The sequence below is a fragment of the Psittacula echo genome, assembly GCF_963264785.1.
Source record: "Psittacula echo genome assembly, chromosome: 4".
Taxonomy (NCBI): Eukaryota; Metazoa; Chordata; class Aves; order Psittaciformes; family Psittacidae; genus Psittacula; species Psittacula echo.
Window position 1 is genome coordinate 76,151,194 of NC_137738.1, and position 19,530 is coordinate 76,170,723.

General features: G+C 38.4%; 1 protein-coding gene across 5 annotated transcripts in view; it reads right to left on the reverse strand.

The window, feature by feature from the left end:
* KCNQ5 (potassium voltage-gated channel subfamily Q member 5) overlaps positions 1-19,530 on the reverse strand; it is a gene marked incomplete at both ends in the record, with an annotated part of 274,300 nt that overhangs the window by 57,150 nt on the left and 197,620 nt on the right. For all 5 annotated transcript variants that reach the window (XM_080616896.1, XM_080616894.1, XM_080616893.1 and 2 more), the window contains one exon: positions 8,542-8,668. In XM_080616896.1, coding sequence (XP_080473022.1) covers positions 8,542-8,668 — 127 coding nt within the window. The remainder of the gene's footprint in view (positions 1-8,541; positions 8,669-19,530) is intronic.

Genomic DNA, 19,530 nt, shown 5'->3' on the forward strand with positions numbered 1-19,530 from the left:
GGTATTAAAGCCATTTTTAGAGGTATTGGCACTAGTGAGTGTGTAGAGAACACCAAATGGGGCTTCTATGTGATCCAGCCCAGCAGGAGAAGCAGTGTGCGGGGTCCATGTAGCAGGACCTGTAGGCAGGACCTTGCACTTTCACAGCCTTTTCAATGACACTCTAAAATCTCAGGGAGAGGAAGGTGGGCAGGGTGTCTGGAAATGTCTGTCTAACACAGATATTTTTTATGTCTATGTTAGGTTTTATAAAGTGCAGGTGATGCAGTGGTATGGGAGTGGAAAGGCCCAAAAATGTGAGAACAGAAAAATCCTGGGTGTGAGGGTGAAAGTAGACATGCAAAAACCGAGAAATAAACATGCTGGAAAGAGCAAGGGAGAGAACAGCATGTCTCTGAGGGAGAGGAAAAGCCTGTTTGTAGGTGGAGAGGGAAGACAGTAATAACAATCTCATCTCAAACTGGGGTAGGAAGAAACAGGAGGTATCTAGTTTATAGCTGAATTATCTAATGCAGGTGTTGAAGGCAGGAACATGGGTCCCTCAGTGTTGGCTGAAAGAGATTAATTCCTACCTTAAGTTTCTGAGCGGTCCCCACAGGCACACACCTCTCCCTGCTGCCTAAAACCAGAGCTTGCATTCCTAACCTACACAACTGTTTTGGATGTCTGCACAGTCACTGTGAGTGTCTCCTGGAACTCCCCTGTTTTTTTCCAGCCACTATTTACCCTCAGCTGCTATCCTACTTGCCAAAAAGGGACTACTGTGCCAGCAAGAAACTTTATAGGACTTGGAGAACACTAATGTGGGGCACTTTGCAGCCACCCTTGAGACTTCTTCCCGTGGGAGATGTGAAGAAAGAAATAGAAGCTCGGTTCAACACTTGCTGGGAGGAGAAAAAACCACAGTCTGGGAGCACACTCAGAAACCCAACAGGAGGAAATCCTAAAATGAGATATTAAATACAGCAGATAATTCCATTCTGCATGACAACCTCTGCACTCTGCCTTATGACATTTTAATGTGAAGCAAACCAGTTCCCAGTGTGGGGGTCTCATGAGCAGGCTGGTCTGGTGCAGGGGAGCCCTAGGGCCAAGGGAGCTCTGCCTTCACCTTAGCTGCTCCCAAGAGGGTCACATACATGTGTTGAGGCACCAGGATGGGTGGCATGATGGTGCAAGCAGATGGCTGCAGCTGCTGCTTTCCACGGCAGAGGCAGCTTAGGCCAGACTCAAATAAGCATTTACACCATTTTGGAGCTGAGGTTGATATAAAACAGATCCGGTGGACACCTTCCTTAGATCTGTTACTGACGGCAGTAGCATCTATTAGTGGAAAGGTCAAATCCTCACTTTGAGAGTTAGCACAAGCTTAAAGGTGAGATACGTAGTTTTTCTTTAAGAGGGGACTGCAGGTTATGAGAAACTGGTGCTTAAGTGCTAGGGGTGTGAAGGGAAGGAAGGAAATTAAAGTGTGCAGAACATGCCCAATTGCCATCTAGAAATATGCAAATATTTCCACTTAGCCGTATTAAACTTCAGATATAAATACTGTAACTCTGTAATAAAGTGTAATAACATTGTTACATTGTCAAATCCTCCCTAATTGCTATATTTAACAGCAGCTGTAAAAATGAAGAATTACAAAACTGTACTTTCTCTCTTGTACACAAGTCCTTTTCTAATGTAGTGGTTGGAGTGTGACCATTTGAGGCATGATCATAAAAATAGAGATTTCCTGCAATTCCTACCGGACTACTCTGCCCATCAGTCACTTTAGCTGTGCTGGTGGCAACACTCAGTCCTCTGAAGCGACGTAAAAGAATGGAAACATATGAGCATTTCTGCAAGCTTTGTTACAAGGCTGGATGAAGACACCTGGCAATCACTTTGATTTTTAGGCTGAGAAAGTTGGGGCTGTTCATCCTGGAGAAGAGAAGGCTGCGTGGAGACCTCATAGCAGCCTTCCAATATCTGAAGGGGGCCTACAAGGATGCTGGGGAGGGACCCTTCATTAGGGACTGTAGTGACAGGACAACGGGTAGCGGGTGAAAACTTACACAGGGGAAGTTTAGATTGGATATAAGGAGGAAGTTCTTTACTGTGAGGGTGGTGAGGCACTGGAATGGGTTGCCCAGGGAAGTTGTGAATGCTCCATCCCTGGCGGTGTTCAAGGCCAGGCTGGACAGAGCCTTGGGTGACATGGTTTAGTGTGAGGTGTCCCTGCCCATGGCAGGGGGGTTGGAACTGGATGATCTTCAGGTCCTTTCCAACCCTAACTATTCTATGACTCTATGAATGTAACAGTGGGCAAAGCTTGTGATTTAAACTGTCAGGATTGCCAGTTAACAAATTAAAGCTGAGCAGACACCAGAAAAATGCATTTGAAGAAGCAACCACTAGCTTTAAAGCAACTGAAAATGCCTGTTTCTAAAGAACAAAGGGCCAAGCAGAATAAACCCACTGGTTCTAGCTGACTGCACCAACAACCATTTTCCTGAAGATCTTGCTCACACATAGGTGACCTGAACAGAAATAAACGAGTCTTCAGGAAAGACAGCAATAAAGTCACATCATTCAACAGGCGTAAGAGTAACAATTATAAACTAAAAGCACCAAATACACGTATAAAGATACTGCAAATATAAGATAGCAGCATGTTGCCTTCTGTTGCTGCTGCGCTTTCAAGCAAATCTAGAAAGATTCCTGCAGTATATGCCAAGCCAATAACTCAAGACATTTTCAAATTTCTTCATTTGGATTGACACGGGTGAGGCTGGGACAACGTGAGAGGAAGCATGATTTGATTGATTAACACCTGCAAAAGTAGTTAATCATGGTTCAAATAGTCAGATTGACAGTTGCCTAATGTAGCACACCAAGGCATTAACATTGAAATTTATGTTAACATGCTGCTAAAACACTACTAAGTAAGTATAGGCTTGTTAGTAAAATAGAAGATACACCTGAAGGTGGCTTTTGAAATAAAGCAGTCCTACAAGCTAGGGATATCACAGTCCCATAAGAGGCTGCATATATGCCAAGGATAGAGTAATGGGCAATTGCAAAAGTCCAAAATAGCAAACACCTGATCTAATAGGACACTATTTTGGACCAATATGTAAAAGTTCTTAAATGATTCAGATTTCTGCCTGGAGAATGTAATTTGCTGCTGCAAAAGCAAAACTTGTACAGCCACCAAATAGCAATTCTTCTCACAGAGGAGCTACAGGAAAGAGCTGATGATCTGAGATGGGAGTTACAAGAAATGTCACACATGGAGCAGCTGATCTGCAGCACAACATATGGAAAGAAGCCAAGAAAGTGCAGTGCTTCCTTGCATATCAATCAGGCTCCGACATGTTATTCACTTATTTCATTTAAAATTATGTGTTTTTTAGATGCTAGGAATGATAAAAATTAAAACCCAAACTATTTTATTGCTTTTGCAACTCCACATGCTATGGTAGGCAGATAAGTGAATTTGGCACAATGCTTTTTGCCTCTAACTGCCACACCAGCACTTACATTACCAGCTAAATTTACTTAAATTACTTCATTTTAGACTGGAGAATTTATGTGTATGCATGGAAATCTGAGCAATGATCTTGTCTATGGATATGATGGGAATTCAGCATAGTAAGGCAGGATATGAACATCTCGAATTAAGACAGGTAGTGAAAAGAAAGGCATTTCTATAAACATCTTCCTATACTTGGCATCTCTAGTAGCAACAATTTGAAAGCCAGTCCCTAAAAAATGTGAGAAAAATTGAACATGCCGCGTCTAAAACCAGAAAATGTTAACTGTTTATTGATCTGTCAGTTGCTTGCTTTCTTCTTACTGTTCATTTCCAAGTCATTGAGGCCTTGTGGCTCATAAGCTGCACCTGAAGTTCTCTAATATACATTCATAATATATAATATTTGATAATATATAGTACTTAATAATATCAAGTTCTATTATTATTATTATACAATATATTTCCTGAGATTCAAAAATAAGAGTTCATCAAATATTTGAAAGAATCCACAAATCATTTACAGAATCCATTCTGGTGTGGCTCTCTTCTAATGTGTACTGCAGGGATTGTCTATTTACAATGACTGATTATCCTTTGGGTGAAAAAAATCAAAGCTTCTCATGTAGCAGATGACAACAATTAACACCAGGTGACAGGATAAATCAGCATTTCTCTCTGGACCAATTAAGAATTATTTATTGATGTTTGGATAGTTTTAGTGAAGCTGAGTGACTGGCTCTGCTCCAAATCTCCCAGAGTGAGAATTTAACCACACTTTACCTAGAAACCAGAAACTGTATTATTTGCTATACTGCACATTTGAGAGAGACAATGCTTTTAATTTGGATGAGAAAAAGATCTAGACTGAATATAAAATGCCTTTCCTCAGGAAAAGGGAATTGGTTTGCTTCCATGAATTACTTTGTTTTCAATTAATCAATATTTTTCAAGGAAAAATCATTTCATCAGTAATCTCACACTAGCCTTGTTGACTTCCTTCATCAGCAGGTATCTTGGCAGATACACAGAATATGGATGCAAAGAAAGTTCAGCCCTCAGATCAAAACCTAGATCTCCAAAGCCTCATGAAGATAAAATGTGACACTACCCCAACTCCCCAGTGGGAAAGAAGTCACAAGACACATATCACTCAGGTTGCCCAGTTCATGGTAAGTGCTTCTCTACTCAAAATAACATGGTGGTGACACTAGTATGAGATCAAAAAAGCATGGCAATAAACAAATACAGGCTGCTGAATTCTTTAGCGGACACCAGACAGAAATTTCAACAGCTGCCATGTACAAAACTAGCAGATTTCTTTTGAATAGAAGACACACAACTTCTGGAAAGAGAAGACCAGAATTTGATGTCTTTACTTATAGCAAATGGTACCTTACTCAGCATCAAGGGAGTCAGAGATGTGAAAGAATAAGGCCCATAGATTATATTCAAAATACATTATTTTTCCCATGCATTTCTAAAAACTGTACTGCCAGAACTGTCAAACATGAAGATATGCCACTACATGTTAGTCTTAAAAACCTATACAATTTGTAACCGATTTAGTTAGCTTCTGTTCATTGCACATAATTATGGCTGCTGAAATCATCTGAAGAAATTTTGATTTCCGGTCTTAATACTACTACTGCTGTCAGAGTATTTTCTGGAGTGAAGTGGGCAGCATGTTCCTGGGATGAGTTCAAGTCGGGCTGGCAGGAGACCCCTTAAACGTGGAACTTACTCCTGCTGGCACTTGGGTTTGCTGGGATTTGTAATGAAATGTGATGTGAGATGTGTCTCTTTGGTCAAAGATATACTTAATTACAGAACATCACTGGGTTACTTAGAGTTCAAATTATACTAGAAGGAGGCTCTATATATTGTTTATCATGAGCAGCAGATCTACTATCTGTCTGTATTTAAACTCTATAATGTGTCTAAATACCAAGGTGACAGACACAATGCATCATTACATAAATATATTGAACTAATTCAAATTAAGGGTTCAGCAGATCTTCTAACACACTAGATATGGATTTGTTTATAAAGGTTTGTCAAAAGTGCCATATGATGGTTCATTACTACTCTAATTAATGAAAAATAGATCCAGTAATATGCAACAGCCGCTGCTATCACTTAATGCTCTGAAACGAGGTTTGCCAGCCATGAAGTTCAAGAGCCTGATTACAGATAATGGACTTAAGCTTCCTGTTGGGAATTTGTCCATTCTGCAGCCTCAACAGAATTTGAACTTGTGACATTTCCATCGTACTGTAGCTTGACTAGAGGTAAAACAGAAACCGTTGTGGGAAACTGCTAATGGACTAACTGAAATACATTAAATCTTTCACCGGGCTGGACCGCCAGGAAATCTAGTTGTCCTGGAAAAATGTTATTTTACTAGAAGGGGGTCAAATTTAAGGTGAAAAAAAAATTGAATTAGGAGCTTCAACCCCCATATTTAAATCTAGAAGTCACATAAAGTTTAGGTACTATAATTCCCTGCTTCCAGCATTTTAAGGTAAGTGTGCTCATACGCTCTTCACTTGTCCTTGCTGGGCTTCCATGCATAGGAGTCCCAAAGTCTCCTACAGGGACAGTGGAAAGAAGAAGTTCCTCTGAAGTCTAGCAGACTTAAGACACGCAGGTGAGACTGGCAGGATCTCACTCTTCTGACCCATAGCTTGTTATTTATTATTCCTCATTATTTTTGTAATGAGCCATTGCATGGGAGCCACCCTCACATACGCACAGAACAGTGACCAGAAGTTAGTTTAATTTAGTCAGGTCACCTGCAACCATGTAGGAGGCCCATCGCCAGAGAAAGAACAATGGACTCTTCATTTATTTCAGTGTCCCCGAATGACTTGACAGTAACGGGCTGCTATACTTTCTTCCTCATTAGCAGATATGTCCTCTTTTACTTTGGGATTCTTCAGTGAGCATGGCTCCTCCTAAGGCACAGGCAGCCACAGAGTTCTCCCTGGGCCTTCGCATCCCTGTCTCCTGAAGGCAGCAGTTAGGAGATGAGGTGCCTGGATTGCTGCTCTTCTGCACAGTATAACACAGCAATATTTCTCTGCAGTGCTAACTGCCAAGCTTGACTGATATACCTGGGAGAGTTAGGATTTGCAGAACTACATCTTTAAGTATCTGGGAGGGTATCTTGGTATGCCCTTTACATTATGTATGCAAGCTCATATACAGTCAGAGAAAATGAGGGATGGCAAGTAACTCCTGACACGGAACAAAATATAAATCAAGGTTTAATACTATACTATTATTCCATTTTATACAGAAATAAACAAGGCTACAAAGCTTTCAAATAATTTGATATCATTACTAACGTGGTAGCACACAGCAGTGTTTGATGAACTGATTTGTTGGGTTAATGACATTGTAGGCACAGTAACGTAAGCACAGAGCTTTGGCTCTCAATAAAATTTTTCTAGAGATTAGGTTATTAATGGAAAAAAAAATAAAGGCTGCCTGAATGTGACCCTTGGGGCAATCCTCAGATTTATTATTTCTAGCTTTTAGGTCATTCCCCTGTGTGATTTGTGTTCGATCACAAAAATAATCAGAGAACAGATCTGCTGGAGATATAGAGCAAATTTAATTAATAGTAAACAGACTAAGTTTTCCAAAATGTTATTGTTTCACTGTGACAATAAGCAGAAAGAATAACTGAATGGATGAGTGAGTAAATGATTAAACAAAAGCATGAAAAGTAGTAGGCCAAAATTTGCCATGTGCTTTTTAGGAGACTTTAGCACTGAGTTCACAGAGTTCCCCCTGAAGCCATCCTTTCTCAGGGCTGAACAAGCTCAGGTCCTTCAGGCTCTCCTCACAGGGCAAATGCTCCAGCACTGATCATCTTGGTGGCCTTCACTTTACTCCTGTTTATTGATGTCTTTCATGTATGGTGTTGGAAGGGGCAAATGGGGATTAGATGTGGTCTAATAAGTGCCAAATAAAGGGAGATATAATGTGTCTTCATCCACTGATGATGATTCTATAGCTAGTACATATAGCCTGGTAGCCTTTCCCGCTAGGGCACACTTTGTCATGACTTCAAAGCCAAGGCGTCAGGCAAATAGTTACTTTATGTACCAAGAGGTTACTTTAGGTACCAAGAGCTGCAAAATCACTTGCTAAAGGTTCTTCCTCAAAAGATCAAATTGGAAAATCTGTTCAGGGATGCTAAAGTCCAGAAATGGACAAAAAATCAATCAGCAGGAGAGACACAGTATAATTAATGCTACTGGTTTAGTTTTCAGAAGCTACTTTAGTAGCTGTACAGTGTTTTGCAGAACAAAGTTCCTTCTTCATCCAGTGAACCAGCACAGGAAGACTGCCACAAGCAAGAGATTGTTAGCTACTAGTTACTTCTCCTAGCAAGTGATGGAGTTGCAAGGGGGACAGAGAAGATGCTTTTAAGGCTACAGGTTGCCTACATAAACATGCAACAAGAAGAGCATGTCAAATCCAGAGAAAGGAGGAAAAACCACAGTTAAGTAAAGCAAACCCCAGCACTCACTGAGACCTGTGCCAGGAGACCTGCCTCAACTATTTCACAAATAGTAGGAGGGTAGCTATGAGCTGTTTAAAGGAAAGGGTGTAAAATCTACCTAAGTCACCCTATGGTAACAAAGTTTTGGACAAGGAAGAACCCTTCCATTCACTTTTACTGCAGATTAACACCTCAGAGTGAAGCTAATCAGCTAATCAGTGAAGCTAAAATTAGTGAAACTTGCCAGTTCAATGGAGAAGGGAAAGGGAAGAGAAACAAAAGCTGAATTGAACAATCTGCTAGTGTTTCCACACAACAGCATCTGGGAGAGCAGCAAACCACTCTGAGATGTCAAATGCTTCTAGGAAGTTCAAACTGTTTACAGATTTATGTTTCTAGTAAGTTCTAAACAGAGTCTGATTCCAGTAGTTTTCATTCAGAAGCAAAGCGGGGGGGGGGGGGGGGGGTGTATTTATTTTTATCTTTAACCTAGAACTGGGACACTCACCTATTACACAGAATGGTTTCCTTGCAAAGCGCAGTCTTCCTTGCCATCCTCGGTATCGACAACAGCATCCAGCAGACCAGATACGAATAATAAATTCCAAACCAAAGACAACAATCATGACAAATTCCTAGAAAGGGCAAATAAGAAAAATGCCTGTTACAGATAACCAACACTGAAGCATCAGAAAACTTATGATCACCGTGTGTGTCTAGCAATCCACCTTGCGCATCTGAAGATCACAAGCCAACCTGGGATCCTGCTCCCCAAGATGTTTACACAGCTACACTCAGAACACAGTCCCCAGAGCTTCATAATGAATAGTCTGAGTCTAACCTTAGTGACATGAAGTATTTGCTAAAACTGGCTACTAAATATGAAATACTGAAGAACTGGATCATGCAGAAAAAAAAAACAAAGCAAAATACTTGGTGACTTTGGATACAGAGGATCAGATCGCAGGTAATTTAACAGGTTGTGAGGAATATGTTATATATCCACATCCATAAAATCAGTTCTTAGTTTGAAGGCTGTATGTGTTGGTAAATATATTCTTATTGTAGCAATATACAGGTGAAGTGATTGAGATGATGCAGAAGCATTTAGGAAATAACTTTTTTCCTCAGAAGAAGGTTAAAACACATGCAAGTGTCATTGCATACAATGGGTGTGTAATTGTTTGCAAGATGGTAAATGAATGTTCACACTACACCTAACTTTCCCTGGACAACTTGTGAATGGAAGCATTTAAAAGTCTTACCTTTCTTGTCTGGCTTGCATTTCTTTCACCCTGGAACCTTTTTTAAGACTGTTCATTTTAATAGCACCAACCTCTATTTATGCCATTTTTATTGGAAGAAATTTCTCAGTAAAACAGTGAGGTCAACAGAGTTGCCTCTTGAATTGCCTGTTGCAATACAGCTTGGAACACAATTCAGCTCCATACCTTAAGGAACTCTGAATCCCTGTAATATGCAGTGATTTTGTACATATACTCTGGTATGTTATTATAAACTTACATACTTTTCTGGAATGCCATCATAAAGTTATGGGGATTGAAATCATAAAATAAAAATTTGTGTGTTCACCAAAAGAACAAGAAAAGTACTTGAAGGAGTTTCTTAAGCAGTTCATCAAGAAGATGAGGATGAAAGTTGTATTTTATTTGGCAGCTGTATGTATTTCCATGTCCAGGAGAAAGCTGTTCCTTGTCAGCCAATTAATTTGTTATTCCTGCAGGATGAGCCTAGTGAGGTACTGGTTAAGAAATCATTGCAAATGAATTAAATAGATGAATATTTGCAAGGCCATGGTTGATCTAACATTGACTTTTCCCCAATAAACAGTTTGAATGTTTTTAGACTGTAAGACTCTACAACTCTATAAGCCAATAAGGCTGTAAATATCACATATGTCAACTCAGGCATTAATTTACCTGAAAAAATTACATTATTAATATTGTGTCATGTAATGGTGCTTTACTAGCTTATGAATAGTGGCAGTACATTGAAACACTGTGAATTTAATTTGCTTCTGTTGTCATAGAACAATTTGAAAACAAAGCATTCCTTCCTAAAACCTGTCGGCTTGTATAACTACATCACACTGAAACTGAAAGAGTTTTTACAGCCTCCTTCAGTGTCTTCATTTCCAGCTTTGTAAATCCCATACTGAATGCCTAAATCACAAAAGCAGGACAAGATTCTTCTGCTGAAACATGGCTAAAAAAATGACAGATTTTTTTGTTAGAAAGGAACACATGGAAAAACGAGTGTGATTGTTCAAGATTTCCTTTTTCTTCATTCTACTACAAGAAACTTCAGCTTAATTCCAAGGACAGAGTTATTGCACAATTTCAGAAAGGATTATGTGCGAAATTGAAAAAATTCTCCCTATAGTAACAATAATTCTTAATAGTTGGCTACCATGTGGTACATTTCCTTGTAGGAAATTCTGTGTAGACCAAGAATAAAACAGACAAGAAGCCAACTGGAAAAAAAGAAGAATATGTATTTTAGTTATTTAACTACTTTTATAGTGGAAGTTAAATCATGAATTGTCAAATCTGGTTTACACCTTGTTTGGTGATGTCTCTGAATTTATGGGGGTGGATGGCAGGCACTCAGGTCATAACATCTGATTCTCCTGATAAAGTCTTTTCTTTGGTGCAGGGGTAAGAAATACTGAAGGAACAGAGGCCAGTGAAGCACAAAGCATTCTTCACTTCCAATAAAACCTTTTCCTTGTTAAAATCTAATCACATTTAATTTGACTGAAGTTTGTAATTTCCCTGAAAAACATATTATGTGTACAGATGTATGAAAAACACCTCCTACTTTGTCAGTACATTGAAATTGTCACAGGCATTTTACAAGAGCACACACACGGGAGTATGTCTTCTATCATAGTCTAGACCCCAGTAGGGCCTCTGATAGAGAATTGGGAAGAACAGAAAGTACTTAATGATTCTGGCAGGACTAGTCTACAGCTTCAATTCAGCTAAATTAGCATCACAAAACTGCTGGTAGATGTTTAAAATAGGTAATTTTTATTTGGCAGTTTACTATTCTGTTTTGCATTAGTGCTGTGCAGTTTTGTATTCATCATCTGTACTACTTATTGTGTGCTGAAAGCACATGCTTGAGAGTCTCTTGTACTACATGGTGTAATTGTGTGTCAGAGGCAGAAATCCTATTTGTCTCTCACACACACAAATGCATAAACATGTACTGCAAAGAGAATCTTCTCGAAGATATATCTGTTCGGAGAGAGAAAAGAGCAAAAGGATGTGGGCTTTTTTGTTGGTTTTGTTGGGGTTTTTTTTTGATGGTGGGGTAATAGCATAAGATTTTCTTGGAGAAACAATGTGAAATATCTCTGTTCATTCCTTGAGAAAAATAGTTACTATTTCTAGCAACATTATGAATTTATGCATGGTGATACACTCTGAAAATCAACTGCAGTTTCTGCTAAAAGTAAATTTTAACACCAGCTGCTGTAGTTGTAGTAAGTGAGCTCAAATACATTAAATACGGCTCTGTGCTAAAAGAATTGCTGAATTTAAAAGTACTATATATGACTTTCTTCCACACATACCACATTTCTGGAGGTTTTAAAATACAGTATAAGCTTTAATAACAGAAAAGAAATCGAACAAAGTGGAGATAGGGTTTCACACTTATTATTGCACTTTCTGAAATAGCAGTATTTCAGAATGATCCTAATATTCTGGTCACTCCTACTTTCTCAAAGAACATCTGATTTTCGTACATATCATCATTAATAAAGTCTAAAGGAAAAAGATTTTCCTAGAAAACATGAATGCATTGAAACAGAACTCTTTATAGTATATATGTGTGTGTGTGTGTATATATATATCAGCATATATGACAGGGTTTTTTTTTGTATTTTGGGTTGCTCCAGGTTGAAACCAGAGAGAAACAATATAATTCTATGATTCCACAGCACTATGAATCCCACACCACTGTGAAAAAAATAATGTTTTAGTAATCAGTTCAGTCAGTCATAATGTAAAGTCAAATCTCTGTCAAGGTTAATGCAGGCCAGGGAATGACATTAGTTTTTCCTGTGGCAGCTGCACAGTTATGAGGTTCTTGGTTTTCCACAGACAAAAATAGGAAGGATGCATCCCAAAGAAGATCAGGATATTTTTTTCTTCTTTAGATTTCGTTTACAATGGCTTATTACAAAATTAAGCATAAATCTAGGCTTTACAATAACTTGATTTTAGTTCCTTAGCAATTGAAACAGAAAATCAGAACATAATTAGAAAGGCATGTGACAGAATAAATCATTAGACCTCATATGTTTTGTAGGCTTGCTGTAGAAATGATGCATTCCAAGTATATCCGTTACTTCTGGATTATGTATGAAGTATGAATAGCAGCATTTACAACAGAATGGGAAAATTCTGCACTGTTTATAAATCTGACCTCCTTCAAACTTTAGCAAGGCTGTATTTGAACTGATGAGCAAATTTTGGTTTGCTGGTTTCTGTTCCTAGGTAGAGCAGGAATGCCTTGGCCTTTGTCATTACTTCTATCCCTCCTGCCTTGTCATCCTTTTCCAATCACAGCAGCCTCTGGCTTGCATCACAGTTACCAAAATCTGTAACTTTTTGATTATTTAAGCTCACAGATAGCCTCCACAGTACCTCAGATGGCAGATTCATTGGAGGCTTGCACAGTGCAAGTCTTTCTTCCTTCTCAAAGTGGAGTTCATCAAGATTGATGAACTTTTCATTCTGAAATATTTCTACATGTGCAGCTCTAGTCGTCATGGGGCACTATGCATACGCAAGAGAAGCAAGGCTGAAACTCATGTGCTTCAAAGATTTAGTTGCTCTTGGCATAAGGAATGGGTGCTACTGTGCTCTTGAAGTTTTTTACACCTGCAAGTGCTTTGGTTGCTCTGCCACTGGAACAACGAGGGTCACAGAAATGACAGGAAAGGAAAAAGATGTCATCCACAGCAAGGTTTCTATTAAAAGAAGGTCCTGGAGGACTCTAATGAACAGATTTTATTAACAGATTAATTAAATCAAGCATACTTTGTACAATCCAGATACAACAAGCACTTTTTTTTTTTCCTCCTTTTTTTTTATTTTATTTAATCTAATTAGGATACAAGTGATGATGATTTGTTGAAATTGTCTACATTAATATGCTTCTCAGGTAGTTTTTAATGGTAAGGATTTCCCAAATCATAACAGCAAAACCTTGGTTTTATCATAGCTTTCTTGTTCATTAACATAACTGCATATTAATACTTAAAATAATTTGCTGCTGCTGAAATCAGATGCCTTGGCTGTAGACTATCATTTCTGGGAATTAGAGCCTTTTTTTGAGATAAGAAAGTGACCCAAGTCGAGCACTCTGTGCTGTTCTAGGATGCTCCTGGTTATTTTTCAGTGTGTAAATGAGCTTTGGTTTGGATGTAAGAAATCCGCCCACAAGACAATGCTATTTTAATTATATTTCTTGCAGGTAAATTGTGTTAAGTATTCTAATGGCTAACGAAGTAGACCAATAGAAGCTGCAGACTAATGTGAGGAGCTGCCTGCCTTGAGCTCACAGGAGAACTGTGTCTACAAGTGACATTGTCAGAAGCCTGGGAAATGGACTAGAACAAATCAAATTAATTCCCTGAAATAAGCTTTAATAAGGCCACAAGTGTTTCCCTACTGAATACATCTCTGCAGTGTAGCTGCACTGCAGATGCTCATCTGGTGTTGAGGTAGCACAGCCTCAGTACACCAGCACAACAGCAGCAACAGGAGGAGCAATGTCATCTGATACAGCTCAGAAGTGTCCTCTCTTCCCTAAAACTCATAATCAGGGAAATCCAGTGTTTCCAAATCAGCTGGAAAAGAGGGAGAATAAATATTTTCTCATCGTTTAATTTACAGCTGACTGGTTTAAGAAGGTAACGTGATGCTAAAATCTCACATGAATGGTTGACCCTATTCAAATGGCAATGCTTTATTATCCATTGTCAAAAAGGATGAGATTGTTTTCTCATTCAGTTGTAGCAATAACATAACATCTCAGCTTCTGCATCTCTCTCTCAGGAAAAAAAAACCCTCTACTGATTCAAAGTACTGAGCACCAGAGTTCAGCTCTACACTTTAAGCAGACACTACCAGAATGTCATGGGAAGCACACCACTTGTCTCAAAGAAACCTGAGGAAGGTTTGAGCTTTAAATAGTTACGATGCAGAAGCTGGTGTAAGACTAGGGATGTTTCTGTTACACTGGCCAGTTTAAAACAATCAGATATGGATATATGCATTCTTTGTAGTTGAAAATAATAGTATAATTTGAATGCATTTGTATGATTCTTGGTTCAACATTAGAAGCGGAGATCTTTGATCTGCAAAGCTAAGCAGCATATCTACGTATGCATACATACACTTCAGGAACTAATGTTTTCGTTCTTTCCAACTGCAGTTTAACCATGAGAGAGGCAGCCATAAATCTGAAAACATATCCCAGAATACACTCTATTAGAGGCATATAAATCACAACCAGAGACTTCAGCTCCCAGTGCAATACACAATAAGCACGAAATGAAATTTATGCACCATTTTATCATTTATCAGTTTTATAATGAATGTGATACTTTTACTACACTTGCTTTTCCAAATTATGATTAAGATTTCCCATGCTGATTCTGCGTTAATAGAGGATTATTGAGAAATCAGTTCTGTGCCTTTTAATCTAATGTGCAGCTACAAGTCTACTGATATAATATTAAAATCCCAGTGATATGCTTAGTTTTAATTAGCCAAAGTTATATTGGACTTATGCTATCCAGCTCCCTTTAAGCTTTTTCTTTTTATTACTTGAAATGGCACCTATCAATCATGCTTCTTTATTCACTTACAACAGAGAAAAACCCAGAATCTTTGTCAAGTAAAACCAATTTTGATCCAGATAGTGCAAGTAGGCACCAGAATTAATTATGTAGCTGCCATTTAATTATGTTTTTCATCACCTCTCATAGAGTTAATACAAGTATTTACCATATCAGACCCAGTATACGATTCCTAGCAGTGAAACTGTGCTAACCTTCCTCAGCAACCACGAGGGAATGACAGACACCATTCTGCCTCCCCAGATCAGCCTATTTCACACCACCACTTTGCACCACCACCATGGACCAACTGCTGAGGATCTGCCAGTGCCACAGGCTTGAGTCCCACACAGGCGCACTGGGCAGCTGTGATCCCAGCCTTTGGCCGTCATGGTCACTGCAATTATTGTGTCAGTGCATGCGTGGGAAAACACATCCCCAGACTCCTTTTGGCTTTTGACGGACAGTCATTCTAGGAATACCCTGGTCACCACTGAAAAGCCTTTTTCAAATTGAGAAAATAGCAATGGGAAACAATGACTTTGCCACCCAACATGTCTATCCTTCTCTTCTGCAGACACAGCATCACCCTTAAATATGGTGTTTTCCAGGTATTTGCACTCTCAGTTTTGTACCACATCTTTTATTTATGTGTCAGGTACAACTACCTTTCTGAGAGAATTTCTGAAAGGAGGTGATAGCCATTAAACTCACACTATAGAATAATTTTCTACTTTACAAACCTTTTTGTATTCTGCTTTCTACTTGTTCACATTTTCTTTCTCTGTAGAGAGATATCAGCAGCAAATGGTCTCATTTTGGCTTTAAAATTATCCACATACTGAAAACAATGAAGCTCTGTACAGCTGTACCCAGGCCTTTGCATTTTCTTTGTGATTTCTTCACGCATTTTTTTCTGCTGCAGTCACATTTCTGATGTCACATGCTACAGGCAGACGTTCAAGCACATGCCTCTGTAGCAACACAGCTCCCCAACCTTCCTTTCGAAATGTTTGGAAGAATCCGATATCTTTTGCCGTGTCCAAAAGAATGGGTGTCAAAGCCAGAGCAGGCTCTGAATCCTTTTATGTTCTGGCATCCATGTTGATATTATATCGATGCAAGGGCTTTAGACTGATTGTTATGGTCGAACACATGTTATGTGAAATAACTGATAACATTTGACATGCTGTATAGCAGTGGGATAGGAAATTCATTCTTCTCTTATTCTTTGGTCTTAGCATGTTTGGAGCTGTTAAATCCTAGAGATCCTGCAAATGATATTTGCTGTGTTCTTTTTAGTTATTTCTACTTGCAGTTTCCTGGTTTGCAAAATTCATTAACATTTTCAGAAAGCAATTTTAAGAAAGTATTTTCTGACAATTGGCAACTTTGGGCTAAGTGGACTGGGCAGGCACATTGCCCCATCTCCCGAAATTCTCCTTATGCATTTAGTTCCTTTAAGATGCTTACTTCTGTTATCTCACCAAATATGTCTGTTAACTTGAACAGTTGAAATCTTGAATTCTTTGGTTACAATATTTTTATTCAGTTCCTTAGGTACAGTGAAAAAGTTGACTTGGTTCCCTCTTTTCAATCCAATAACTAGACTTTGAGAGCCAGTTTACCAAGACTTGTGTTTTACAAATTATGCCATTTGCTGAGAGCTTTGCAGCATTTCCTATTATCTTTTTTTTTCAAGGCTTATGGAATTTTGGACTCTTGGAAAAAGAAAAGAACAAACCCCTTCCACATCCTCTCAAAAACATACATATATCTTTTTTAGACATTCATTTCCTGTGACTTTATTTTCATATGTTACAATCAGCCAATTCCTGTCTGGTTCAGATTTGATACCAACATTATTATCCTGTCCATGACAAACACCCTTTCCTTAGGCACTCTGTGGAAGCTTACAAGTTTTAAAATGGCCAGTACTTATTTTGCTAATTCATCTTTGTAGCTCACCAACAGTTCATGGTCCTCAGGAATGGACTTTGTTCCAGTGTGTGTGTCTGTGTATTTACCATCACCTATGCTTTAAATTCCCTGGATTTTTGTGCTATAGGTATGTCTGTTGTAGATCCTGACAGGTATTTTTTATGTTTGCCTGTATTTTGATGCTTATTTGCTTGACTTCACAGTTTTTAAACTGAATCTTGTTAACAGATTTCTTCTCTCACTTGAGGAAAGTTCACATTTTAATGGTAGCAAGCTATGTTTTCACATCTGTGCAAAGCGACTGAGTAGATTAAGGTTTCTGTATGTTATTCAGATGGTGGGTTTTCCCTAGGTTTCCAAATAGCCTTCTTATCACTGATGTTCTGCCTTTTTCAGCATTCTTTTGCTTTAGATATTTATTGGTTTGTAGCCTTTTCCTTACGTATTATTTATAACCACGTACCTAGGCTTTCCTCTGGAGACATATTTTGCATTTCCATTTGGCAAATCGATATTTCTCTAACAAGGGTCAGGTCTGAATTTCTGATAGAGAGTTTGATATCTATCCATTTTTACTGTTGTTATCTAAACTGTTTGTAGCCTGTTTTAAGGAGGTAGTTCTTGCTCTCCATATAACAAGTTTGGATCCTTACCAAACTCTGGCAATGAAATGCAATTCTACACAGTCTAGCTTAAATTATTACAAATCTACGCCTATGGACAATGTTACACTTATGACTTGGAAGTGATTTCCAATGCTACCTTTTTTCACTTAAACTGATAAAACAAGAAGGAAGACATCTCATGGAAGAGCAGTTGCTATGCAAGGAGTGTTGCTCATCTGTCCTTAAAGAAGGTCAAGGGCAGATGTTTTGGTTCTTTAGCACAATGTGTTGATTGGCCTAAAATGAGACATGCTTTTCCCTCCTCAAAGAATTATATCCCCATTAATCTGAACCCTGACACTCCATCACTAACATCTAATCCTCCCCATTTTCCCATTCTTAATCTCAAAATCCTCCTACAGATTCTGTGTTCTTCTAGAGAAAGTTACCCCTTGAGTGGCTGGCTAAAAGTCTCTTTTCCAAATAATGTGGACAGGTTTGTAGTTCTGCCTGCCTGGGAAATGTTGTTGCAGCGATTGTGAAACTATCTCTTACCTTCCACTGCATTTGCTGTTAAATGCTGTAGCATTTGAGGTAACCATGCATAGTTATCTTTAAGTGATTCAGTTACGAGACTTTTCTTTGTTCTGATTGCAGATCACATATAGTAAAGCTGTTTTACTCATCAAACCCATTTAAGCTTTCTCAGTAGAATAATAATGTATCACGATTTTTAATTACAAGAGAAAGATGATTCCATTCAGTGTGTGATTCTTCCCTTTACAAAGGTTATTTCTGCTTAACACAGAAGAAACAATGTAATCAAACCCAGAACCATATCAATAATAGGCTTATACCAGTATTGAGATGTTTTTATTCTCTGATGTGTTTGAAGTGTATTTTATCATCCTCAGCACTATTGACAATATATAGATACCTTTACAGTTTTATGTGTGGTGCCATGTTCTTTTCTTATGAAACGATTTCTATTGCTGGTTTCATCTCTCTCCATAGCTACAGTGAGTGCTTATTTGTTTAAGAGCTTGGTTGGCTGGTTGGGAGTGCCAACACTGTCTTCTGAGAGAAGAATTAAAGCTTTGGGGACATCTACTGATATTTTTAGATAACTTCACCTTTTCATTTACATTTTTGCTTTCTGTCAGGCTTCCTCCTAATAACTTTAGGTTTCAGAAAAGTGCAATCAGTCCTTACATTTCTAATGGGAAGTCTGCTCTGTTTGCACACAGATTCCCAAGCAGTTGTGATAAGATGTGGTCCAAATTTTTACAATAACAGTCAGCTCTGATTTGATGAAATCAGTATACAGAATAGGAGAGTATAAATTTAATCAGTGAAGGCATGAAATTATTTATTTTAATAGGGTAAAAACGTTTTCTTTCAAAGCTAACAGGTAGTTTATTATGACATGCTTGAATTGTTCTATGCTCATGTTATTATCTTATTATAATATTAGTGTATGTGAATCCAAACAAGACTGGAAACATAAAGGCTTTGACCTTATCAACATTACATTTCCCTCTCTTATTCTGTCTTTGACAATATCAGTGTTGCATGTCTAACAGAAGTAATTTTTCAGAGATTTCTATGCAGAAATTTTGAAATTTCAAAGCCATCCTTTGATTTTGGAGGAAAGAAACACTGGAAATTAGTATTTCCCTAAAAATACTAATCCTGAGTTTTGACAAGCTCTAGCAAACTTCAAAGTCACAAATTTTTTTGGCTCAGGGATCAGTTTATCTGTTTCGCTTGAGAGGAGTCAATGGAAGTGCATTGTTAGAAATGTATCTATAATTGAAATCTCAAGATCATTCAGTTTTAACTTGTTATCTGGTCCTGGAAGGCCACTCATCCAGTTCTCTGCTCCGGTTTGGTGGTCTTTTATCCAAGTGTTGCAAGAGGATTCAAGTTCTGGGACAAGAAATCTAAACTGAAAAAATGCTGCTTTTCTGAATTGAGCTCTACCCATCTCCTTTTTTAAAATCCGCTCTGCCCAGCTTTACAATTTGTAGCAGATTTGTATGACTACATAGCTGTGCATGGATTCACTCCC